Genomic DNA, 27,488 nt, shown 5'->3' on the forward strand with positions numbered 1-27,488 from the left:
ACATTTTCATCACCCTCCAAAAACCTCACCCGCATTAGCCATCCTCCCTACCTCCCAGTTTCTAAACCTCTCGTCTCCTTTCTGCGTTTATGGACATTTCGCATAAATAGGATCATATAATACGTGACCTTTGTGTCTGGCTTCTGTCCCTTAGCACTTCAAGCATGCTCTGAGAATTTCATTCCTTATTCTGTGTGAATAATATTCTAATATGGTTGGTCCTTGAACAACACAGGGGTTAGGGGTGCCAACCTCTCATGCAGTTGAAAATCTGGGTATGACTTTTGGCTCCCTGAAGACTTAACTACTAAATAGCCTACTGTTGACCAAAGCCTTACTGGTAACTTAAATAGTCGTTAACATGTATTTTATGTGTTATATATATTATAGACTGTATTTTTACAATAAAGTGAACTAAAGAAAATGTTATTAAGCAAATCATAAGGAAGAGAAAATACAGTGTCATACTGTATATATTGATACCATAAGTTTATGTCATCTGTTTATATTTGTCAGTATCTACATCAATTTTCTCTTACAGGATATAAAACACTGCCAATATTATATGTATTACTAACACTAAACATCAAAAATGAAAGGATGATATGAAAAATACATTGTACAGGTATAATAATTCATGAGGAGCACACAGCAACCCACTTCAGTATTCTTGCCTGGAGAATCCACGGACAGAGGAGCCTGGCAGGCTACAGTCCACAGGGTCGCACAGAATCAGACACGACTGAAGTGACTTAGCACTTACATACATAATGATTCATGCATTGATAACAGAAAAGCAGTGATATAAGTGTTTTTGGTAGCCTGGTGTAACTGATACAATTGTTTCCCAGTAGCCTAGTTTTTACACTAATGAAGGGTTATACAGTTTTTATGACATGTAGTATTATAGTCATATTCATAATACCATATTGGAAACACTGTTGCATTTTTTAAAAAAAATCACTAACCTGTGATGATAGACTGATATGCAGTTTAATTATGAAAGAGAGAGACAGAAAAGAGGGGTGGGGGCCAAACATTGTGTGGTACTATAATTCTTTGAAAGCAAAGTTATAAAGTAAGGAAACTAACACATTTTTAAAATTAATTAGTTAATTTTAATTGGAGGATAATTACTTTACAGTATTGTGGTGGTTTTTGCCATGCATCAAGATGAATCAGCCATGGGTATACATGTGTCCCCCCATCCTGAAGCCCCCTCCCACCTTCCGCCCCATCCCATCCCTCTGGGTTGCCCAGAGCATCAGCTTTGAGTGCCCTGATTCATGCATCGAACTTGCACTGGTCATCTGTTGTTATGTATGGTAATATACATGTTTCAGTACTATTCTCTCAAATCATCCCACCCTCACCTTCTCCCACAGAGTCCAAAGTCTGTTTTTTACACCCATGTCTCTTTTGCTGTCTTGCATATAGGATCATCGTTACCATCTTTCTAAACTCCATGTATATGCATTAATATACTGTATTGGTGTTTCTCTTTCTGACTTACTTCACTCTGTATGTTAGGCTCCAGTTTCATCCCCTCATTAGAACTGACTCAAATCCATTCTTTTTTATAGCTGAGTAATATTCCATTGTGTATATTTACCACAACTTCCTTATCCATTCATCTGTCAATGGACATCTAGGTTGCTTCCATGTCCTAGCTATTATAAACAGTGCTGCAATGAACATTGGGGTACATGTGTCTCTTTCAATTCTGGTTTCCTTGGTGTGTATGCCCAGCAGTAGGATTGCTGGGTCATATGGCAGTTCTATTTCCAGTTTTTAAAGGAATCTCCACACTGTTCTCCATAGTGGGTGTACTAGTTTGCATTCCTACCAACAGTGTAAGTGAAAGTTGCTCAGTCGTGTACAACTCTTTGTGATGCCATGGACTGTAGTCCATGGAATTCTCCAGGCTAGAATACTGGAGTGGGTAGCCTTTCCCTTCTCCAGGGGATCTTCCCAACACAGGGATCAAACCCAGGTCTCACGCATTGCAGATGGATTCTTTACCCGCTGAGCCACAAGGGAAGCCCAAGGATACTGGAGTGGGTAGCCTATCCCTTCTCCAGGGGATCTTCCTGACCCAGGAATCAAACCAGGGTCTCCTGCATTGCAGGCAGATTCTTTACCAACTGAGCTATCAGGGAAGCCCAACAGTGTAAGAGGGTTCCCTTTTCTCCACACCCTCTCCAGCATTTATTGTTTGTAGACTTTTTGATGGCAACCATTCTGACCATCGTGAGATGGTACTTTGTTGTGGTTTTGATTTGCATTTCTCTGGTAATGAGTGATGTTGAGTGTCTTTATTTCTTTTAAGATTTATTTATTTGGTTTTTTTGACTGTAGTGGGTCTTCATTGCTGCGTGCAGGCTTTCTCTAGTTGTGGCAAGCAGGGGCTACTCTTCATGGTGATATTCAAGCTTCTCTTTGCGGTGGAACACAGGCTCTATAGCTTTCAGGCTTCAGTAACTGTAGCGTATTGGGCTCAGTAGCTGCGGCTCTTGAGCTCTAGAGCACAGACTCAATAGTGTTGTGTGTGTGTGTTCCATGGTATATAGGATCTTCCCAGACCAGGGATCGAACCAGTGTCCCTTGCATTGCAAGGTAGATTCTTAACCACTGAACCACCAGGGAAGCCCAACACATTGATGATTTTAAATATCTCTCAACTTATGCCTAGTGTAAGGATAGGATATCCACTTCAATCCAGTCTTTCACACAATGTTCTATACATATATTTTTGTATATTTATTGGGAAAAAATCTCCATATAAATGGACCTGCCCAGTTCACACCTGTGCTGTTCAAGGCCCAGCTGTATTTGGAGGAATGACGTTTTGTTTATCCTTCATCAGTCGATGGACACTTGGCTTGTTTCCACTTTGGGGCTGTGATGGAGAATGCTTCTGTGGACAGTCATGTGCAAGTTTTTGTGTGGACCCGTGATTTCAGTTCTCTTGGATGCACCTGTAGGAGTGGAATTGCTGGGTCGAGTGGTAACTCTGTGTTTAACATTGTGTTGTTGTTGTTCAGCTACTCAGTCATGTCTTACTCCTTGCAACCCCATGGACTACAGCAGGCCAGATTTCCCTGTCCTTCATCATCTCCCAGAGCTTGCTTAAACTCAGGTCCATTGGGTCAGTGATGCCATCCAACCATCTCGTCCTCTGCCGTACCCTTCTCTTCCTGCCGTCAACCTTGCCCAACATCAAGATCTTTTCTAATGAGTGGGCTCCTTGTATCAGGTGGCCAAAGTACTGGAGCTTCAGCTTCAGCATTAGTCTTTCCAATGAATATTCAGGGTTGATTTCCTTTAGGATGGACTGGTTTGATCTCCTTGCTGTCCAAGGGACTCTCAAGAGTCTTCTCCAACACCACAGTTCAAAAGCATCAATTCTTTGGCACTCAGCCTTCTTTGTGGTCCAACTTTCACATCTGTACATGACTACTGGAAAAACCATAGCTTTGATTATACAGACCTTTGTCAGCAAAGTAATGTCTCTGCTTGTTAATATGCTGTCTAGGTTGGTCATAGCTTTCTTTCCAATGAGTAAGTGTCTTTTAATTTAATGGCTGCAGTCACTGTACAAAGTGATTTTGGAGCCCAAGGAAATAAAGTCTGTCACTGTTTCCCCAACTATTCGCCATGAAGTGATGGGACCGGATCCCATGATCTTTGTTTTTTGAATGTTGAGTTTTCAGCCAACATTTTCACTCTCCTTTTTCACTTTCATCAAGAGGCTCTTTACTTCCTATTCACTTTCTGCCATAAGGATAGTGTCATCTGAATATCTGAGGGCATTGGTATCTCTCCCCGGAATCTTGATTCCAGCTTGTGCTCCGTCCAGCCCAGCGTTTCACGTGATGCACTCTGCGTGTAACATCGTGAGAAGCTGCCAAAATGTTTTCTGAAGTGGCTGCACTGGTTTACCCTCCTCACCCACAGTAGGTGAGTCTTGTGCTGTCCCTGAGGCGGGCTGGTTTGGAAGCTTGTGGAGTTTAGTACCTGCTGATCTCTTCTAGACCTTCAGCTGCAGTGGCAGCTTGAGGAGTGAGGACATGGTGGGAAACAGTGGCTGGAGAATGGATGGACTGGTAGGGCTGTGTTTAGATTTATTGGGTGCTCTAAGGATGCCCTCGGAACTGCCGTGAGGGAACCAGGCCAGTGTACCCGAGCTCTCTCCTCCTGGCTCAGCGGGACTGCCCAGGGGCAGGTCTGGAACAGGTGGAGGGTTTGGGGTAACCAGGTGGGGGTAGGGGGGGAGGCATGGCCCTCAGGCCTTTGTCTCCCATCCCCTCAAACCTCAGGTGTTCTGTCCTCACCCCTCCTTTTGGGCCTGCCCCTCTTCACTGGCCATGGAGACAGATAGAGCCAGGGGCAGAGCCAGGCCAGGCCCAGACACACTTGTGTGCAGATCTAGATCTTGCCTCTGCTGCTCATTACAGCAGGAACCTGGGCAAGTGCCAACCCTGCCCTGCTTCAGTTTCTTCCCCTGTAAACCGCCCCCCCCACATCCCTGTGGTTGTAAGATGGAAATGGGGTCCCAGGACAGTGCTTCGTCTCGCTGTTCCCCTCCCTTCCTGGGCCCCATCTGTTTCTGGGATGCTCCTGGGTCCCTGGTTACACTGGTGAGTCCCCTGCTGCTCTCTGCCCTCTCTTCTCTTCCCTGCCTGAGAGTGACATTGAGGCGGGACTGGGGGGAGGTCCAGGCTCCTCTTAGAATCCCACAAAGTCATGGACCCCTCACATGTAACATGCCCACCAAGTCAGGGGTCTCATGGGCCTCATGAAAACGTCTCCCAAGACCTCCCCCCATTCCCCCACTCCTCCAACCGCAGTAGTGTGGTCATGAGGACAACTGTTCCCTGGGGCCGGTGGCCAGCACGTCTCCCCTGACGTCAGCCAGTCAAGGCTGGGGCCACTGCCAGAGGGAATCTTCTCCCATTGCCAAAGAGCCAGCCGGCGCCTGCCACAGGATTTTAGCTCCCTCCCGCTTAGAGCTGCCTGGCTCAACATGCTGGGCCAGTGCTTCGGAGAAGGAAAGAGCAGCCCCTTTCCTGGGCATGGTGGCTGGTTGATGCATCAAGCCCTCTGCCAGGCACCTAGCCTACCCCATAGGGGAACCCTCATCACTATTGATCCTCAATGAACTGGCATTTTTTAATGGGAGTCTTTTCCTAGGCAGAGCCCAGGCTTCCCTGCCTGACTGCCCTGTGAAATTGGACACAGTCCCTTCCGCCTCCCAAGGTGAACCTTTGGATGAGAGACGTCGGTCCTTGGAGGCATGGTATCTCTAGAAATTGTCATCTGTGTTGTTTCATATTCCAGAACACTTACTTCACTCTGAAGGGTGAGTTATAGGGCTTTAAAAGTCCGTTTTTAGTGGTTACCCTTGCAGCTGGCGTGGGCTGTTTGAACACAATAACTGCATTTCCTGTAGCGTGCGTGTGATTTGTCCAGTCATTCTGCAAATATTTTTTGAGCCTTCATTGGGTGCCGAAGCTTTTGGGGGACCCAGGGAAGTGAAAGCTAGACTCCCACCCTCTGGGGCTGCACCCTAGTGGGGAACTGAGCATAGGCTTGGAGGAACCAGAGCCACGTGCAACAAGAAGGGTTCAAAGATGGAGATCAGAGGCCAGGGCCCTCAGGAAAGGAGAGGGGCTGCAGCCCAGCTGGGGGGCAGCTGGGGGAGCCCTGTGTAGGCATTCTGGTAGAGGTCATGGCTGGGCAAGGGCCTGGATCTGAGGCACAGCTGGTCGGATCCACACCCTCTGGTTGAAGCAGACAGCTTGGACGAGCTGAGGCAGTTGGGTCTTGGGGAATCAGGGTGACCTTCTCCCTAGCATGTGGCCTTGAGCAGATCCTTTAAGTTCCTGGGCCTCAAATTTCTCATCTGTACTAGGGGGACAGTAATACCTCCTTTCCAGCGCCATGAAGAGGACTGCAAGGACAGATATGTGTATAAAGTCTCAGCACAGTGCTTGACATCAGTCGGAACACACCGGGCAGGACTACTTCTAGCCAAAGAGCTTGGACTGTACCCTGGCTGTGGGCCAATGTCAGAGCCCCCAGACCCCTCTCCAAGGGTTTGTCTCCCTCTAGGGGCCCTGGAGGAGAAGGGGGAGGGATAAGGAGAGACCGAGGAGGGGTTAGGAGGGGAGGGCTTAGCAGGGACCCAGGCTGGTGCTGCCTGCACGCTGGCTGCCCGCCTGCCTGGGGCCCCATCCCTGCCAGCACGTGGGCTTGGCTTCTAGAATCCACCAGATCCAAGAACAGCTCCAGGGTGTCCACTCAAATCTTCCTCAGCAACACTGCAGGGTCATCCACCCCCGGGTGGGAAGCCTGGAGCAGGGCAGATGGAGTACACAGCCCTGACCCGCTCTGATGCCAGAATCTCTCTTTCTCTCTTCCCTCCTCCAGGCTGGCTGCCTCTGTCTGTCTCTGCCTTTGTCTGTCTCTCACACGCACACATTGGCAGGACCCCTCTCACAGTGACTAATACTTTCTGTCTCAGGAGTCCTCCCACCTTCATGACATCAGGCATGAGGGATACAGGGAAAATCATGATTTTTTTTTTTGAAGCACAGCTGCCCATTTTCTTCTTGGAGGCAGGGCCGCTGACAAGGGGCCTGTGACCAGGCATTTGCAGGATGTGTGGAGGGGAGAGGTGGGCGAGGGGTGGACCCCAAACCAGACAAGGCTCAGCTCAGCCCCCACGTCCTCCCTGGTTGTACCTGCCCTCCCCTCCTAGGGCTCAAGGTTAATCTTCCGTCTCCCATTGGCTCCCATCTCTGTGTTCCATGTCCTTGGGGCGCCCCACTTGTTCCTTTTCCTCTATTTAAAGCACACACCCTCTCTCTCTTCCATGCTCGTTGCCTCTGCCCAGGCCCCTCCTCCTCCTCTTCACCAGTGCTTCCTTCACTCACTCTCCTCTGACTACATCTCTTCCCTCTCAGAACCTTCAGTAGCTCCCCAGTACAACCAAGTTCTGACATCTTAGTTTAGAATCCGAGGTCCCAGCCTCTGACCTCCCCATCTCGTCTTTCTCCCACCTCTTCCAGCACAAGCCTTTTCCGCGGTGCGCCAGCCTCATTACTGCTCTCTCCTTTCCAGCCCCCGGGCCCTTGCTTCTGCTATTCCCCTGCCTAGAAGGGCTTTCCCCAGGCCCTGTCTTTTTATATCAGTTTCTCTTCTTCCAATAAATGCCCTCTCTTCACTAAAACCTTCCATTATCCCTCTAAGTTGAAGCGACCCACCCCGCCTCTAGGTCTCCAATAACATGTATCATTTTCTGTCCTGTTCAGTTCAGTTCAGTCATGTCTGACTCTTTGTGACTCCGTGGACAGCAGCACGCCAGGCTTCCCTGTCCATCACCAACTCTGGGAGCTTGCTCAAACTCATGTCCATCCAGTCGGTGATGTCATCCAACCATCTCATCTTTTGTTGTCCTTTTCTCCTCCCGCCTTCAATCTTTCCCAGCATCAGGGTGTTTTCCAAACACTCAGTTCTTCGCATCAGGTGGCCAAAGTACTGGAGCTTCAGCTTCAGCATCAGTCTTTCCAATGAATATTCAGGACTGATTTCCTTTAGGATGGACTGCTTGGATCTCCTTGCACTCCAAGTTATTCTCAAGAGTCTTCTCCAACACCGCAGTTCAAAAGCATCAAGTTTCCAGTGCTCACCTTTCTTTGTTTGCATTTTTATTTATTTTTTAATTAATTTATTTTAATTGTAGGCTAATTACTTTACAGTATTTTAGTGGTTTTGCCATACTGCTTTCTTTATGATCCAACTCTACATCTGTACATGACTACTGGAAAAACCATAGCTTTAACTTGACAGACCTTTGTCAGCAAAGTAATGTCTCTGCTTTTTAATATGCTGTCTAGGCTGGTCATAGCTTTTCTCCCAAGGAGCAAGTGTCTTTAATTTCATGGCTGCAGTCACCATCTGCAGTGATTTTGGAGCCCAAGAAAATAAAGTCTCTCACTGTTTCCATTGTTTCCCCATCAATTTGCCATGAAGTGATGGAACTGGATGCCATGATCTTAGTTTTTTGACTGTTGAGTTTTAAGCCAGTTTTTTCACTCTCCTCTTTCACTTTTATCAAGAGGTTCTTTAGTTTCTGCCATAAGGGTGGTGTCATCTACGTATCTGAGATTATTGATATTTCTCCCGGCAATCTTGATTCTAGCTTGTGCTTCATCCAGTCTGGCATTTCGAATGATGTACTCTGTATATAAGTTAAATAAGCAGGGTGACAATATGCAGCCTTGACGTACTCCTTTCCCAATTTGGAGCCAGTCCGTTGTTCTGTCCTGTATTATTATTTAAGTATCAGCCCAACTGGCCTCTTAAGTACCCTGAGAAGGAGATGCATCTTATTCTTTAACCACCCAAAGTACCAAGCAGCACAGTGGTTTAGCACCAAATAAGTGCTGAGAAAGTAATTGGCAAATGGATGGGTGTACCTCATAGGGTCACAATGCAGGCTACTTCTGTCCCCCAAAGGTGGTCCAGGCCTGGCAGTCACTACATGCCCACATGCTATTTCTGTCCAGGTTGTTATTAGGATTATGCTAGGTTGTTACAATGAGCTAGAAAGTTCTGTATTGTTCTTGTTGTTGTTTAGTTGGTGTGACTTTAGTTGTTAGTCTTTGTGACTACATGGCCTGTTGCCAGTCAGACTCATCTGTCTGTGGGATTTTCCAGGCAAGAATACTGGAGTGGGTTGCCATTTCCTTCTCCAAGGGATATTCCTGAACCAGGAACCAAACCCACATCTCTTGCACTGGCAGACAGCTTCTTTACCACCGAGCCACGTTGATTATAAAACTAGTTTTGTGCTCCTCACAGAATAGTTTTGTCTCTTCAATTTCACTGATAAGTATTGACCTATTTGGGTTTTACATATTTTCTTGAGCCAGTTTTGTTCATTCATATTTTCTTAAGTTAAATAAAGAGTTGAAAATGTATTGCTATAAAACTGTAGATAATTTTCTCTTGTAATTAAATATTTATCTATATCCATAGACAGGGCCCTTTTCTCATTCCAAATATCTTATTTTTCCTCTGATAAGAATTCCTAAAGGGTTCTTTTTAAATTAGTTTTCAAAGAATCAGCTTTTGATTTTTAGATATCAGCTACTTTTCCCTTCTTCCCATTTTCTTAATTTCTACTTTTATTGACAATTTCTTCTTTCTTTGGTTTTATTTTTTCTTTTTAGCCTTTTGGCTTAAATGCTTAGTTACTTTTCAGTCTTTCTTGTGTTTTAAAGTACATTTAAAGCCGTAATTTTCCTTTGAGTACCACTTTGGTCTCAAAGCAGAGGGGTTTATTATTATTTATTATCATACAATTCTAAATTGTCTGTAATCTCTGCTTCACTTTTCTCTTTTACTGGAGAGTTACAGAGCACTATGGGCTTCCTTGGTGGTGTAGTCGGTAAAGAATCTGCCTGCAATGGAGGAGACTCAGTTTCCATCCTTGGGTTGTGAAGATCCCTTGGAGAAGGAAATGGTAACCCACTGCAGTATTCTTGCCTGGAAAATCCCATGGACAGGGGAGTCTGGAGGGCTACAGTCCATGGGGTTGCAAGAGTCGACCACCACTGAGTGACTAAACCACCACCACATCATAGAGCACTATAGCTTTTTAGATTTTTCAAGTGGATAGTTTCTTTTCGAATCATGTTACTGTTCAGTTCTGATCTTATAGTGCAAAAGATGTTCCATATGACTTCTGCTTTCTGGAATTTGTTGACATTTTAATTTATGACCTAATATATAGCCAATTTTTATGACTGTTTCACATGTGTTTGAAAATATTTATTTATGGTTTGGATGTAAAGTTTGTTCTTTCAGTCTCTCAGTTTACATTTTTGAATTGTGTTATTTAATGATAAATCATTATTTTGGGAGTAACTTGCTCTGTCTCTAAGGAAAGGCTGTTCAATTCTCCCACAATGATTGTGGGATCTGTCAGTTCCTACTGTTTTAAAAAATCAGTTTTTTATACATATACATATAATTTAGGCAATATTCTTATATATTTATGACTCATGACTTTGATACTTTTTGATGCTGTACTTTTCCCCTAAATACTCTGGTTTGTTCTATTTAATGCCTTAGTCTTGAATTCTGTTTTGTGGGTGCATATTACAGGCATATCCTTTTTTTTCTTTCATTGTTTATTTCTTCTGTGTCATTTTGTTTTATACATATCTTTTATAGTAGCAGACAAGTGGATTTTGTACTGAGTATCTGCTTTTAATAAGTGGATTTAACCCATTTGCTATCGTTAATCATAGATTTATTTCTGCCATCTTATTTCACATCTATGTTTTAAACTTTCTTATTTGTGTACAGTTTTTTTGTTTGTTTGTTTGTTTACCATACTGTGTGGCTTACAGGCTCTCAGTTCCCCAATGAGGGATTGAACCCATGGCAGTGAAAATCCAGAATTCTAACTACTAAGCCACCAGGGAACTCCGTGTATAGTTTATTTTTGCCTTTCATTGAACTGGTCCCATTTACTTTGTCCTGTTTTCTTTCCTCTAATGATTAGGAAGTTTTGAGTTTTATCTCGGGTGATTATTCTATATATTGTACATATATGTGTATATACTTACATTTTTATATCAACATCTGGATGTAATCAGTATGTTTAGACTCTTCCCAAATGAGGCAAGAACTTTAGTATTTATTAATGATAACATTTTTCCCAGCCCCTACACTCACATATGGATCATCATAGATTTTAGTTCTAGATTGTCTTTCATTGTTGTCAAATTGTTTTATAATATTTATTATAATATGTGTTGAAACTTAACTCAGGTTTTGCTGTTTCCTTTGCATACCACTGTTGGCATCATTTATAATACCACTCATCTTTCTTTTTCATGGATCTATTTTTCACTTTGCTGGAGTATGTCCTCCAGGAATTCTTTTAGAAAGCATGGATAATGTAATTTACAAGGCAGTTGATGTCTGGAATGACTATTTTTCCTTTCTAGAGGGGTCCATTTTGATTTTCAACTCCCTGTTGATTTTTTTTTTTTTTAATTCCGAATGATGGTATTTATAGATATCTTAGATCTCTATTTTTGTTTCAGGTAATATATACCCTCAAAATCTGTGCATACATGAATTACAATATTACCTGAATGTCTTGTGCTGTTCAGTTCAGGCCTTGCCATCCCCACTTTAGTCAAATCCATGCCATTTGCATCTGTTTTGTTGACTACAGTTCTGAGTGGGATTCACTCTCTCTGGGTGAAGGTCAGTCTTCATCCTTCTTCCCAAGGAAATTGGGGAAACTTCCTCAGTCTCCCCACTGGTCCTCAGCTGTAAATCTTATTTTCTTAACCCCTTCATTTATTATTAATATTCAAACCAAAGAATTCTAGGATGTCAGAACTTAAAAGACTTGAAGACCCAGGAGCCCTGCCCTGCTTTCATACATGAGGAGACCCGGACTCTTATGTGTGGGGTACAGCTTGTGTCCGTGTGACCACCAAGCCTTGGCCCTCTGCCTTGCTGAGTGACTCAGGGGGGTGTGCAGGGTGACAGGCTATGGGGATAAGATCACTTTCTCAGGCATGATCTCACAGTGTCTGCCTGAGATGTGGATTCCGGGGGGTCCTGACTAGCTTGTGCTGTGACTTTCCTGGCCATCCACATACTGGCAACTCCTATGTCTGTATCTCTTGCCGCTCTTCTACTTTTCTGACTTAAGTCTCCAAATGCCTGTTTGAAGTCCCACATACATGTCTGAGAGTTTCTGAAGTGTGTCAGAAACTGAGGCCCCCTCCCAACCCTGTTATTCACCATCTTCCCCCATTTAGGATATGATACCACCATTCATTTGGCTCAGGCCCCAAACAGCCACCATCCTCAATGCTCTTCTCTCTCACCCCCACGTCCCCATGTTTCCCTCCAGAACACCCTGCTCCTGTTGGCTCTGTCTTAGATAGTGGCCTGAATCAGGCCACTCACAGCATCCACCTCACCCCACCTTCAGTCCAGCTCTCCATCTTGTCTTGCTGGATTATTACATAGCTTCCTACCTAGTGCCCCTACTTCTACTCTTGGTCTGGATTTCCCCAACAACCAGGGTAAACTTTTCAGATGTCCTGTAGATCATCTCTCTCTTTTGCCCAGTCTCTGCCGTGAATGAAGTCAGCCTTATCTGGATGCAGCAGTCCCACCCACTCTTGACCTGTCCCACCTCCCCCCATCTTCCACTCACCAGTCCCTCCACTTCCCCAGTTCAGCCGGCCTGCCTTTGCACACCTCTGCCCACCATGTTCCCTCAGCCTGGAATGCTCTTGCCATTGGCCACGTGGCTCCCCCACCCTCATCATTTAGTCACTGCTCAAAAGCTTCTCCCAAAGGAGAAGGAGAGATGCCATCTTTTCCTACCCAAAGTGACACCAGCTTCCACCAGTTACCTCCAACTGGTGCTACTGTTCCTAGTATGTACCCATCTTTACTAGAAATTACAGTACCCATTCATTTATTTATCTGTCTTCCTGTTAGATTGTAAGTCACATGAGAGCAAGGATTTTGCCCCATTCCCCCGTATGCACAGTGCCTAGAACACTGCCTGACACACAGTAGAAGCACAAATATTTCTTGAATAAGTGAACAAATGAAAGCGTATAGACTTCACATTCATTTATTCACTCAGCTGCTGTTGAGTACTGTTTATGCCAGGCTCTGAGTAGATGGGTGACCCACAAACCAGGTCCCTGCCTCTGGGAACTGACAGTCCAGCTAGGGGCCTTTTAAGTGGGCCTTTATGGGGGTGGAGAGTCAGGGCTGAGGCAGCAATATTCTGTGAATCAGTATCAGCTCACCAAAGCAAGCGGAGCAGGGAGGAGGAATGGCTGGGGAAAGGAGCCCCAGGAGAGGATAGATACTCATAGCAGACACTCCTAAGGGACGTCTTTGTGTCAGCACTGCTCTCATGGCCTTAGTATATTAACTCAGGACAACCCTGACGAGCCCCATTTTAGGAATAGGAGGCACAGAGAAGTGAATTTGCACAGGATCACACTGTGGGAATGAGGAGCCAGACTCAGCCCAGAATCGGGCTTCAGAATCTGTAACCACCTGCTCCACGGCCTTCAGGAGAGGGGAGGTGTGTGGTCAGAGGTAGAGAGCTGGGGGAATGGGGAGGGGTGGCAGACAGCAGAAGCTTGCAAGCTGCTGAAGGGTTTAAATTTCACAACCCCCATGGGCCCGAAGCCTGTCGTGCTCGCAGATCTAAAGAGAGACTCCCCCCAGCTGTGGCTGTGACCTCTGAAACAATCAGGGAGAACCTTTATCTCTGGAGAATAGGCTTATGGGGTGGCAGATGGGGAAGGTGAGGGGAAGAGCCTTTGGGGAGATGGTCTCCCCAGCCGCCTCAGTTCCCAGATCCCAGGAGGCCTGCAGCAGCCTCATCCTTGGTGGCAAAGGCCCTGGCTCTCAGGGGGCTGCCCCATCCCCTGGTCCTGCCTGGCGTCTGTGCACACAGGGCCGGGGACCCTTCCTGACCTGGGAAGGCCTCTTCAGGCTTCTCACAGGCTTGTCCAGGGCCTCTCGTTCCAAGGGGCTGCCAAGTAGAGGCACTGTGTGCATTTTACAAATGAAGAAACAAGGACTCAGAGAGTCAGGTGACCTCCCCAAGACTCAGCTTGTAAGGGCTGCTGAGGGCTCCAGGCCCGGGTCTGGGGACTCCAGAGGAATTCTGCCACAGAGGTGATCAGTGACTTCATGAGGCTTTTTCTTCAGACAAAGAATTAAGGCCCAGGGAGCACCATGGGGTAGAATCGGTGGGTCCACAAGTGAGTCAGTCAGAGCCTCACATTGAAGTGCCTGAGGCCCCGCTGGATCCTAACAGCACAGCCCGGGGCCTCGTGGAGACAGCTCCATGAAGCCACCCTGGGCGGGGCACAGCTGTAGCCTGGGGGTCTGCAGGCCCCAAGGGCTCCCAGATGGATGGTGCCAGCCCCTGAGTGGCCTCCTCCTACCGCAGTTCTGGACACGGCCGGGCAGGAGGAGTTCAGCGCCATGCGGGAGCAGTACATGCGCACAGGGGATGGCTTCCTCATCGTCTTCTCGGTCACGGACAAGGCCAGCTTCGAGCACGTGGACCGCTTCCACCAGCTCATCCTTCGCGTCAAGGACAGGTGAGGGTCGGGACACCCCAGGCCTGGCTCAGGGTGGGCTCTGTCTGTCTATCTCAGATCTTTAGGTGAAAGCCGAGATTCAAGGAGCAGAACTGAATTCAGCCCTTGGTTCCTCCAACTCCCACCAGCTTCCACCCTAGTCCTTTCCACATGGCAGAGGGGTCGACATGCATCCACGGCCTCGAGGGGTTGGCTCCCTCCCATCCTGCCTAAACTGTCGCCACTGATGACTCAAGGAATCATAAATAACATCTGTTTTTCAGCTCAAATTTAACCAGATTTTATTAAAGCCAAAAAAAAGTGAATTTTCTCTCCAACGTACATTGTAAATCACATTTGACTGTGAGATTTATAAGCCCCTAATTAAAGACTTGGGCTTAACAGGTGGCTCAATGGTAAAGAATCCACCTGCCAATGCAGGAGATTCAGGTTCAATCCCTGGATCAGGAAGATCCCCTGGAGGAGGAAGTGGCAACCCACTCCAGTAGTCTTGCCTGGGAAATCTCATGGACAGGGGAGCCTAGCAGGCTACAGTCCATGGGGTTGCAAAAGAGTCAGACATGACTTAGCAACTAAACAATAGCAACAATTAAAGGCTCATGTTTTCCTTAGCATAACGTGGAGTAGTTAAATAATTTGAAATTGTTGTAAGTCCAACTGGTCTTTTCAGTTAATCAGCTCTTAAAGAGGTTAGTATAAAAACAAAAGGACAAACTAATAGGAGTTTTGAACAAATCTCAGTAAATTTGAAAAGTCCAGTTAACACCTATCTTAAAGGCAAAGTGTTAGTAACTTTTCAAGATAAAGGTATACATGCTTACATACATGTACACATACATACACATAAAGTTCTAAGAGATAAATGTGGGTTAAACCCTTGACTATAGGAATCTCTAAAGAGAAAGCATAAATGACACAAATGTGGGAAGATATTCAACTTTCTTGCTAATCAAAGAAGTGCAAGAAAGCAGGATAAAGTACCATTTTTCACCCATCCATTACAACTTCTTAATGAAAATACTCACTGCTGACAAAGATGCTGTGAGACGGGCATTTCATTGACTTCGGGACAGGAGTGTAGCCACATGTGTCCTTCAGAAATTTTCAGGCAGACACGCCTCCAGATCCCTTCCTGACTCTCCTGGGAGCCATCCTGATTTTGTAGCTGCCACTGTTGAGGGACAGCCGTGTGCCCACCCCTGGCCCTGGTGCTCTTCACGAGTCATTGCTGATGGCCACAGCATGATGGCCTGCATGGGCGTGTGTCACGGTGACTGGGAGATGAGAGGAAGTGGGCCCGGGAACCCAGCCACTGGCCCAGACAGTATAAAGCCACAGGGTTCCCAGGAGAGTTCCACCCACCTTGCAACAGGTATGAGGCTTCAAACCAAGGCAGCCAGCAGCCCGCAGGCCCCTCTTCCGTCCCTGGAGATGTGGAAGGAAAGACTCTGAAGTCAGCCTCAGGCCACAGGGAGGTGCTGTGTGCTGTGTCAGGCCTGACGCGAGGGCACCCTGCCTTCACCAGGGGCGCTTTCACCAGGGAAAGCTCACGAGCTGTTCCTTTTTTCTCCAGGGAGTCATTCCCCATGATCCTCGTGGCCAACAAGGTCGATCTGATGCATTTGAGGAAAATCACCAGAGAGCAAGGAAAAGAAATGGCGACCAAACACAATGTAGGTGGTGTGTGTGTGTGTGTGTGTGTTGGAGTGTGACATCAGGGGATGTCAGTGTCACCTCACTCCTGCAGACCTCCTAGGTCATGGGCTGGATTCCATAGACATGGGGCATGTGCAGTGTGGGATATTTTGTGAAAGAAGATGCCAACCTAGAGAGGAAGCATGTCCTTGTTAGTCAGTAGAGGCCCTGCTCTGGGGAGGGCCCTGGCCCTGGCCCTGACGCGGCAGGTTCATCACTGGGCCGTGCAAAGAGTTGGCTTCTGGCTCTGAGCCAGCACCTGACTGTGCTCAGAACCGTCGGATCAGTCATCTTCTCTGAGCGCTGCTCGTGCCAGGCGTTGTGTTGGGGGAGCATCTACTCCCAGCCACCACACAGGGAGGTAGGCACTACTGTCTTCATCTTGGAAGTGATCAAACCCGGGTTGGCCCAGCCCACAGTGCATGTCAGCAGACATCTTTAAGTTTTTTGTTTTTGTTTTTTCTATTCATTGTGATGCCCCTTTACCCACTGGATGGTGGGGTCACTGGGCTTCTTCCCACCTCTCCCCTGCATTGGCCAAGCCATGCCCTGGCCTCACTAGTCAGTTATGTAGACATCCACCTAGCCTCCCAGGAAGTCTACAGGATTATCGCTTCCCTCTGCCCGGTGGGCCTAGCTCTGTGAGTAGAGGGAAGGGTTCACTGTGGGTTAGTCTTGCTTATCTCTGCCTTCTATGTTTATTCACATATTCATTCAACCATCCTGTGTCCTAGGAAACAAAACTCTATGCTCCAGGTGCTTACTCCTAGTGACAGAAGACAGTCAATAAACAAAGCAGGGAATTCCCTGGTGGTCCAGTGGCTAATACTCCAAGCTCCCAATGCAGGGGGCCTGGGTTCCATCCCTGGTTAGGGAACTAGATCCCACATGCTGCAACTAAGATCCAGCCAATGCAGCCAAATAAATAAATAATTTTTTAAAAACCCAGCTTTTAAAAAAATAAGTAAACCAAGTAAATTAGAGTGCGCCCAAAGGTAACATGCTCTGGGGGAAGGTAAATTAGGGAGAGAGGGAGGGAACGTGGAGTAGGGGGGCACACTTTTGCAAATAGGTGATCAGGGAGAGCCTTGCTAGAAGGTGCTTGTCAGCCAGGACTGACTGGAGATGAGGGAGCAGGTCCTCTGGATATCTGGGGAAAGAATGTTCCAGCAGAGGAATAATCCAGCAGTCCAAAGACCCTGTTGTGGGAGTTCAAGGAACAGCAGGGAGGTGAAAGGAGGCCAGAGCAGAAGGAATGGAAGGGGTGAGTAACAGGAGGCAAGGTCAGAGCAAGTGGGGTGCAATGGGTTAAGGCCTTAAGGGCTTTTACTCAGAGTGAGGGGGAAACCACTGTGGTTCTGAGTGAGGAGTGACATGGCCTGACTCCTGGCTGAACAAGGGAATTCCAAAAAACCATCTACTTCTATTTCCCTGACTACATTAAAACCTTTGACTGTGTGAATCACAACAATCTGTGGAAAATTCTTAAAGAGATGGGAAATCCAGACCACCTTACCTGGCTCCTGACAAACCTGTATGCAGGTCAAGAAGCAACAGTTAGAACCAGACATGGAACTCTAGATTTCCAGGTGAAATATCAATAACTTCAGATATGCAGATGACACAACCCTAATGGCAGAAATTGAAGAGGAACTAAAGAGCCTCTTGATGAGGGTGAAAGAGGAGAGTGAAAAGCTGGCTTAAAACTCAACATTCAAAACACAAAGATCATGTCATCCGATCCCATCACTTCATGGCAAATAGATGGGGAAACAGTGGAAACAGTGACAGATTTTCTTTTCTTGGGCTCCAAAATGACTGTGGACAGTGACTGCAGCCACGAAATTAAAAGACACTCCTTGGAAGGAAAGCTATGGCAAACCTAGACAGTATATTAAAAAGCAGAGATCACTTTGCCAACAAAGTTCTGTATAGTCAAAGCTATGGCTTTTCCAGTAGTCATGTATGAATGTAAGAATTGCACCATGAAAAAGGCTGAGTGCCAAAGAATTGATGCTTTTGAATTGTGGTGCTGGAGAAGACTCTTGAGAGTCCCTTGGACAGCAAGATCAAACAAACCAATCCTAAAGGAAATCAACTTTGAATATTCATTGGAAGGACTGATGCCAAAACTGAACTTCCAATACTCTGGCCACCTGATGTGAAGAGCCAACTCATTTGAAAAGACCCTGATGCTGGGAAAGATTGAAGGCAGAAGTCAAAGGGGGTGATAGAGGATGAGATGGTTGAATGGCATCAATGACCCAATGGACATGAGTTTGAGCAAACTCTAGGAGATAGTGAAGGACAAGGAGGCCTGGTGTGCTGCAGTTCATGGGAGTGGCAAAGAGTTGGACATGACTTAGCAGCTGAACAACAACAAATACCTAGACAGTATATTAGCTGTCTAATATACTGTATTACAGTATATATAGTATATAACCTGACCTTGTTAGCTCTTGTCCTAATTTTAGAGCTCATAAGGCAAGTTCCTCTAAATCATTATGTTGTACACCTGAAATTAATGTTATATGTCGATTATACCTCAATTTTATGTGTACATGTATAATTATATGTTTATATACATGGAAAAAGAAAAAAATGCCTTGAAACCCAAGGGGAAAAAAGTTATGAAACCCCTGTAGGTAGGGCAAGAGTCCTGGGATTGAGGCTGGGGACACTTCAGTGCCATGCATGCGTGGAGATGAGCGGGATGTGTGAGTACCAGAGTGAGGTCTTGAGAGCTAAGAAAAGGACATGCCTCAAAGAAGAGGAAGTGATCGACCAAGACAGATGTGCTCAAAAGTCTCCAGGTGAGCACTGAACTGACCGGTGGGTTTAGAATTAGATTCAGACCTCAGAAAGCACCTCTCTACCAGCCAACATCCTGAACAGAGAGAGGCCAGGAGCTATCCCATCCCATAGACTCAGGCTCCACACAGTGAGCTGATGCTGAGGGCTTTCACAGACCCCTTCTGGGTGGGTGGGTAAGGATGGGGGGAAGTGGGCAGTGCAGGGGTAGCAGCAGCCCCATTCTTCAGGTAACAAAGACTGAGACACAGGGGGCTGGTGAGGCGTACCCCACCTACCCCCACTGGAACCCAGGTCTCCAGTGTCTCAGCTTATGTTGCTTTTACAGCAAATGCTGCAACCTCATTTATCATTAGACCACATGACCTTGTTGTTAGCTCTTGTCCTAATTTTAGAGCTCATAAGGCAAGTTCCTCTTGAGCTGACCAAGGCAGGTCACCCCCACTCAATGCAAGAAGGTGGCATTTCCTGGCCCTTCAGTGGAGCCAAACAGTATTACCATTTGTTGCACGATTTCACAAGTTTAAGTCTTGTTACTACGAACTCTTAGAATTCTAAGAACCCAGGTAAGGCACATCAGTGTTTCTGCAGAGGCCGAACCCCCCAGAAAAAAGGTGGCAGTGTCTGGGGGCCAGGGATATTACAGCTGGTGTGCTTGTGAAGGGGTGGGCAGGCAGCAGAGGTCTGGCCCTAGGAACCTGGGACATGCGAGCTGGCAGGACAACAGGAATCTAAGAGGCTCTGGGTAGGTCCCTGGCCCCTGGATGTCCACAGGGAAGAACACTGTTCTGCCCTCAAAAGATCAACTAGGACTCCAGCTCCCGGGACCTATTGGGGTGCCTATCATGCTTAGAAGAGGCTCTGGAGTGGACCTCAGCACCCCTACCTGTCCGCGTCAGGCCAGGCAGGAAGTGGAATGTGTTCCCGGTCCAGATTTTGAGTCTCCGCTGGCTGCTGTGTGGCCTTGGGCAAATACATCACCACTCTGAGCTCAGTCTCCCCAGCTACAAAATGGAGATAGCTGATTTGCTTACCTCAGCGGGTTAACGTGAGGATTAGCGAGGTTGGGGACATTGAGACCTGGGAGACCAAACAGCCTACAGTCACCTCAGTGAGGAGCCTACAACCTAATAGCCTTCAGGAAGGCAGTTTCCTCTCAGGGTTATCAGAGGCTCAAATATTTGTTGAATGGAAGTTTGGAAATTTCAAAGGTCTGAGCCCTGGCCTTTGTGCTCTGCTCTTTGTGTCTGGATCAGTAGAGCAAGGCCCCCTGCTCGAAGCCACAGCAATGTGTGAACATCTGATTTCCTGTGATGATCGTTGGTGGGAAGGTACTTTTTGATGTGTTCTGGGCAATCATTTACAACCTGCTCCTCCTCTAAGATGACGACTTACCCTATCCCCAGGTTTAACCTTTCAGTCATTTTTATTTTCTTCGCTGTGTTTTTTTCCAATAGTGAAATGTCTTAATTTTGTAATCAGGAAAAAGTTGCAAAAAATACCAGAATTCTTCAGTCTAATCACGATTGGCTTGCCTGCATCTCATCTAGGGAGGCCAGTGCGTGCTGTCCAGAGCCCACACTGTCTCCACTTGTTAGGAAAGTGGGGGTGTGCCTCCTGCTTTTATGGGGTCCCTATGAAAGGAGCAGTCTCTGTCCTGACTTCATGGAGGCTTTGTTTGCCCACGGCTTGAGGTAGACATGGCCCTATGAGGTCCCTTCAACCACGTCTCCCAGTTACTGCCACCCTCTAGCCGGATGCAGACATGAGCCTTCTGTAAACATACTGAGCTCTGGGCTCCCAGATGCACACCGAGAGAGAGCTGGGCCAGGCAGGCTGCCGGAGACCAGAAGGGATGCACAGACCACCAGGGTGCAGAGTCCTGCCCAGGGCCATCCCCTTTCCCACCCACATCCCCTCAGGAGGACCCGGGAAAAGGGGCAGGATCCCCCAGGGCACAGAAAGAGACCTCAGGGAGGAAAGTGAATAGAATCAGAACATACGTCAGTTTGATAAATGAAACAGTCTTTAGTCTTCAAGTGTATAAAAAGGTCTTTTTCATTCTATTTTTAGGGGGCTCTGAAATATCTCTGTGAACCAAGAACAAAGAGAGAGTCAGAAAAGCCGTCAGGAAAACTTTCCAACTTTAAAGAGTGAGAAACCATAGATGACTAATGAGAGCTTGCTGCACAGCACAGGGAACTCTACTCAGTGCCCTGTCATGACCTAAATGGGGAGGAAACCCAAAAAAGAGGGGCTGTGTGTAAACGTATAGCTGGTTCACTGTGCTGGACAGCAGAAACTAACATCGTAAAGTGAGTATACGCCAATAAAAATTAAGTAAAAAATAAAATCCACACAGCTTCCAAATAAAGCAATAATAAGTAAACAAAGAGTGAGAAGCCACCCAAGGCTCGAGGTTGTAGGTGCCAGGGGGCTCTGCAGGGTTCCTCGGGGACTCTGAGAATTTTGCATTTTTTAGGGCAAGGGGCTTTGTGTATCTCAGTGACTCCGCTTTGCCTTCCAGATTCCGTACATAGAAACCAGTGCCAAGGACCCACCTCTCAACGTCGACAAAGCCTTCCACGACCTGGTTAGAGTCATTAGGTGAGTGAGGCTCGCCACCCGGAAGCCGGGCCTCTGCAGCAGGATGGGCGCAGGGAGGGCTGGAAGAGCTCAGGGGCACCTTGTCCAGGCCCAGGCCAGGCTCTTCTGGGCCTTGTTCTGGGTTTCTCATGCCGCTGTCCATCGATCTCTGTCCTCCCACCCACCTGTGCCTTCCCCTACTCCCCGTGGATGGAGCCACAAGCACCAGCGCAGCCTCCTCCCTGGATCTCCTCCATCCTGCAGCTCAGAATCCCCTTGGGCAGCACCTCCATCCTGTACCCCACCCCCAATCCCAGGCTCTCCCGACACCAAAGCTGCCAACTCAGTAAAAAGTAGGCCCTCCCCTCTTCCCTGATGTCAGAGCACCCCTTGACATTTTAGCTAAACGACCAGCATCTGATTCTGAGGCTGCAGTCACAGAGGCTTTGCACATGTGTCTCCTCACCAGTCCCCACACACTGGTGGTCTGGGAGGATTGTCAGAAACCCCAGCCATGGTCTCTTGTACATTCTTTTGCATAGTTAGGTGTAAAGCTTCATCATCTCATGCTTAGATGACAGAGACAGCCTCCTGGCTGGTCTCATCATCCTCTATCTTTCCTGTTCCCCAAATCCTCAACCTACAGAAACACCTAATCAGTGGTTTGCAGACGACGTGCACTTAGCCCGTTGTCTTATGCTGAGGACCTCTAGGACTGTCATATCATTGTGGAACCACATGCAGGCTGTAACCATGTGCTTCCTGACCTGCCATCTCTCAGCCCCCCACCCCCAGTGCGTGCACACACTCACACTCATGCATACACACCCAAAAACCTCCTTTTCTGATTATTTCCCAGAGTGGACTGTGGTTGGCAGCCTTCACTTTATGCTTTAGCTGGCAGTCCTGCACTCGTGAAATTATTTTCTCATGGGTGTTTTCCTGGTGTTAAGAGATGCTACCACACCAGGAGGGTGTGGACCTCCTAGTTATGGACCTAGTTAGTTATGGACCTCCTAGTTCCGAGGGCAGGTTTTAGATATAGGAAAAATGAACAGGACTTCCCTGGTGGTCCAGTGGTTAATACTTCACCTTCCAAGGCAGGGAGCAAGGGTTTGATTCCTGGTCAGGGAGCTAAGATTCCCACATGTCTCTTGGCTAAAAAACCCAAACATAAGCCAGAAACAATACTGTAACAAATTCAGTAAAGAATTTTTAAATGGTCCACATTAAAAAAAATCTTTAAAAAAATAAAATAAAATATGAAACACAGACATAGAAGCCACCACTGTATGACATATAACTGTATGACTTATAGCCTGATGTTATATATGATGGAAATAAATGCAGCCATAGCGTGTTATCAGGAATGGCAGGTTCATCCAGTAAGATGGCAGGTTTTGCTCTGCCCTCTCTCCCTTCCCACTTTCCCTGCCTTAGAGATGCTTTCCAGGCCAGGCCTTCATCCTCCAGTGTCCAGGACCAGGATGTTCCCTCCCTGTCCCCCTTCCCCCACCCCTCCCCATCCCCTAACTGCTCCCCATCCAGAACCAGAGCTGACCACCCAGTCACAGACCCAGGAGCAAGGGAGAAGAGGCAGGGAGAAGCAAAGCCGTTTGTAACATTGTAACATTGCCATTCTGTCCTTCCTTCTCTCAAAAGGCAACAGATTCCCGAAAAAAGCCAAAAGAAGAAGAAGAAAACCAAATGGCGGGGAGACCGGGCCACGGGCACCCACAAACTGCAGTGCGTGATACTGTGATGGCCCGAGGCCCTGGGCACAGTGACCGGGAACTGGCCAGCCCTCGGGACCCCTCCACTGCCTAACTGCATCGAAGACCATTCTAACCATGACCCTTGGCCCGAGGACTTGGCACAGAAAGGGAGAGAGGGAGGGTGGGTAGGGAGGAGGTAGGGTCTGGCTTTTTTGGAGGGGCACGGGTGGCCCGGAGTCTCACCAGAAACGAGGAGGCAGCGGTGAGCAAAGCAGCCTCCAAGCCCCCGTGTTGATACAGTCTGGTCCCTCCCTCTCTCGTGGCTGTTGTTTCTCTGAACTCCACAGTGTGGGTTTGATGTGGAAGTGTTTCTCCACGTACAAAAACAAGCCATGATCAAGCTCCCCCCATCCCCACCCCCAGTCCACAGTGTCTGAGCCTGGGTGTCTTTTGTAGGTTTTTAAATTATTTTAGGGATTATTATTTTATTAAAGGGGTCTGTACCCACTGCCTGGTGAAGTTTCAAGTCTTCAGCAGACCTCTCCGATAACATGTCTGGAATATTGTGGGTTTTTTTTCAAACTGAATTTTCCCAGCCGTGCCAAAACTCAACTCATTATGAAAGTAGAGTGACTGAGAGATTGGGAAGTTCACAGGGATGCTGGCTGGAGGTTCAAAAGAAACAGACCCCACTCACAGCCTGTAAACTGTACAGAAGAGAGATGTGTTTACCCAGAAGGCTTTACTGTGGTTCAGGATACAGATATTATGAAACAAAATTTTATTTTGCTGAGGAGAGAGGCTGGCACATCGGTTTTTAAAGGGCTTCGCCTTAACCTGGAGATGTATAAACTAAGCAAACTGACTGGCATTGTGAAAGTGTTCATTTCTTTTCCAACTGTTGTGGGTTAAGTTCTGTGTTCTTCGCAGCATCTGTGAGAGAGCGTTCTCCCATCACCTGCGCTATCTGGTGCCTCTGATACAAACACACTGAGCAGGTGTGAATGGTCTCCACGTTGAAGTCGGCTAACATGGACACCATCTGGAAAATTCTGGTTTGTGCTAAGTCTTCACCAAAAATGATCCAATACTGTTCTTACTAAAATAGCACCAAGACCTGAAGCCATTTTCCCTTTGAGTCAACTGACTCACTTCTTCAGTCCAATAAATGAGCAAAAACCCCTTGAAGTATTTGCAAACTTAGTATTACAGGTTGCCCTTCTGGCACAAACTTTTATTAACCTCTTGGATCTTTACTATAATTGGAAGAGAAAGAAAGGTTGGGGTGATGACATGGCTCTCCTACACCTGTTTCTACACGGGGCCAGCCCCCAGCTCCTTGACAATGCCCACCTGCCTCTCAGGTGCTGCTGGTATGAGCCAGACGGGGTGGGGTGGGGTGGGTCAGGGTGGAGGGGCAGCAGGAACCACAGTACACCCCAGAGAGAAAGTAGGAAGACGAGGCAGTCGGCTAGTGACCGTATTTTCTCTCTGTTGCAAATCAGGCCACCAAGCAAAGTAGAACATCCTTAGCAGGTGGCCTGGCCACCACTTGGAGAAAGAAACTCCGGAGCAAGTGAGCACCCCGCTGGACGTGGAGACACCTGGATTCTTTAGTTTTGAAAATATGCTATGTTCCTAACTCAACGAGGTCACCAGCAATGTGGGGGAAGGGGTGGGGGCACAGCCAAAGAGTGACTCTGCTGCCGAACGAAATAGTTTGTTGGAGAATTAGCCTTCATCATTTGTCTAAATGACCCTTTTTTTCTGAATCGAAAAGGAAGGATAACAAAGAACATTCAGCTCAGGCATTCAGATCTTCCCAAGACCCTGTAACGTTAGTGGGCCTTCTAAACACTGACAGGACAAGGCCGTTTCCAACTGCCATGCTCCTCTGGGCCACATCCCATCTGCCCAGGTACAGCTCGGTGGTGGCTGTAAACTGGAGATGACGAAGAGGCAAGACAGAGGGAAGAAGGAAGGATGGAGATGTGGTGATGGAGAGAGTGGTGGAGTGGGCCGGGAAGCCTTGCCCACAGGGCAGCATCCGCTGTGAAACATTCCCAGGCATGGACCACCACCAGCACCCTTATCCACTGTTGAGCCTGCAGTTCCCCGATGGCACTGGGGAGTCTTGTTGGAAGCAGACCAGTTGACTTAGAATGAAGCCCTTAGCTCTGAATGTAACCAGACAAGGGGATTCCAGCTGCTTCCGGGCCCTCCCCCAATTAAGGCAGTGCCATCTACCCCAGCCCCCAACCCCATCTTCCAGGGCATCTCTCCTGCACTCAGCACATAGCCCACGATGCTGAAGGAAGAAACTGGGTAAACGATGGCCTTCGGCAGCCTCCCTGTTGAGTTAATAGTCCGCCTTCATTTCCCATGACCTCATTTCCCCCACAGCTGCGATGGGTAAATAACACTTTTGAAAGATGGTTCTCTGCATTTTAGAGAACTGTGGGCTCTTGGGGCAGTGGCGGCTTCCACCTAGGCTTGAGTTATAGTATACCCAGGGGTACCCCCAGCACATGGGCACCTGGCAGGTCAGTTTGGAAAACCGGTAGCCATGCTCCTCCCTGAGTGCAGAGCCCAATGAGACCTGCGTCTTTGGTGACACTCTGGTGTTCCTACTGGCTTTCCATTTGAACTGTGCTACCGTCATGCCCCTGGAGCACACCATTCCTGAAATCCCCTCACCCCCAGCCTTTGTCACTGTGCGCTCACAGATTTCCTTCTGACATCCTGCCCCTCCCCCCCACTCAGAGGGCTCCTTTTCTCCCCTCGGAGGGCAAGCAATCCGCCATCCTCCCCACGCCCACGCCTGGGGCGATGGCCACTGACTTCCCCTCACAGGGTACTCTGCCTCACAGGGGACACCGGGTGACTTCAGTCAGGACTTTGTGCGCCCCACCCCACCCCCATCTTCTTGTGGAGAGTGCCTGTGAGCCTCGTGTGGCCTGGCTCCCGTTCCCAGGAGACAAGACCCACTAACACACGGCCGCTCGGACCTCAGAGGCCCCTCAGACGTGTTACAGTCAATCCAGAGCCAGAGACAGGTCCCCTCCCTTTTCCGCCCCCGTTGGAGTAGGGATTCCACGTCGGGTTTACTTAGAATGAAAGACACTTGAATTGCTGAGCGCCCATGAGCACCCAGCTTCTATCACACAGTGTTAGCCACTGTCTACGCTGGTGGCCGTTGTCCGTGAAACGAGTGATGCCTGAAGATCTCGATGATGCTTGAGCCTTTTGTGTAACTTTTATTAAGTCTTTGTGTATCCCAACTCATTAATAAAGAAAAGCAGAGGAACTCTTGTCTGTCTGATTTCCTCTTACTCAAATATACCTAAAGTTTTGACGAGAACATTTTATGTGATCAGTGTCTGGCCCAAAATGACACCCTCTTGCAGAGCAAATCTAACGCGAGAAGGAGACCACAGGTGGCTATGAGCGGTGTCCCTGTCCTGCATGGAGCCAGAGGATGAAGGCAGGTGAGCACTTATTTAGAGACACAGCCTCCTGATGTCCAACAGCCCTGCATTCAGGCTCTGCCTCTGACTTTTATATGCCTTTGAGTAAGTTACCTGCTTCAATCTTTAGCTTCCCCGCCTATGAATGGGACAATGATGTGTGCTTCCTAAGTAGACAAAAGCTAAAGCTAAGTGTGGACATCCATAGTACAGATCCTAGAAATGATGCTCTTTATAAAGGACACCAAGTGGATTGTCTGACGTTGCTTTTCATGGAAACTGCCCCCTGCCCCCAGCTGTCTTTTGTATAAAGTGATTTCTCTTTTGATTGAAACTGTTGGGTACTTGGCAAAAAACTTTGGGTCTTTTTTCCCAGGGTGTAGAGATCAAATCCCTTCCTGGGTACTCTTTGGGTGATGACAGTTGAAGCAGGTTAACTTGGGGGCTAGAGGAAGCTTCTCATCCCCTCTGGGCTGGGGGCAGAGAAGACTGTCGACTAGAATGGAGAGGGGTGGTGTGGCTGCCTGCCTATTCATTCCTTCCACACAGATTTATTGGACTCCACCCATGACAGGCATTGGGCTGGGTACTGGGTACAGGGTGCTGAGCAGGGCGAAGGATGTTCTGATAGTTCTCCTTTAGTCCTGTCCTACTCAATCAAAATCAGGACAAAATTCTTAACTCTGATTGTTGTGATTAAGAATCTGCCTTGCAATGCAGGGCACATGGGTTTGATCCCTGATCACGGAACTAAAACCCCACATGCCTTGGAACAACTAAACCTGCACACCACAACTGCAGAACCTGAATTCCCCAAACTAGAGAATCCATGTGCCACAACAAAAGATCCTGTGTCCCTCAACTAAGACCTGACACAGCCAAATAAATAAATATTTTAAAATAAGTAAATCCAGGCTATAAAAAAAATCTGCATTTCAACAAGATCCCCAGGTAATTCGTATGTGCGGTAAAATCTGAGTATCACTGCCCTACAAAGGACATCAACTCAGCATCTGAATGAAATC

General features: G+C 47.5%; 1 protein-coding gene across 6 annotated transcripts in view; it reads left to right on the top strand.

Moving 5' to 3' along the window:
- MRAS (muscle RAS oncogene homolog) overlaps positions 1–23,861 on the top strand; it is a 65,477-nt gene extending 41,616 nt beyond the window's left edge. For 4 of the 6 annotated variants that reach the window (XM_061167681.1, XM_061167683.1, XM_061167680.1 and 1 more), the window contains 4 exons: positions 14,036–14,189; positions 15,763–15,862; positions 21,223–21,302; positions 22,944–23,861. In XM_061167681.1, coding sequence (XP_061023664.1) covers positions 14,036–14,189; positions 15,763–15,862; positions 21,223–21,302; positions 22,944–23,043 — 434 coding nt within the window. In that variant the 3' untranslated portion in view covers positions 23,044–23,861. Of the gene's footprint in view, positions 1–5,193; positions 5,363–14,035; positions 14,190–15,762; positions 15,863–21,222; positions 21,303–22,943 lie in introns of all 6 variants that reach the window. The other 2 variants (XM_061167685.1, XM_061167684.1) reach the window with 2 other exon arrangements.
- Positions 23,862–27,488: the final 3,627 nt, after the last annotated feature.

Source organism: Dama dama, chromosome 19, assembly GCF_033118175.1.
Source record: "Dama dama isolate Ldn47 chromosome 19, ASM3311817v1, whole genome shotgun sequence".
Taxonomy (NCBI): Eukaryota; Metazoa; Chordata; class Mammalia; order Artiodactyla; family Cervidae; genus Dama; species Dama dama.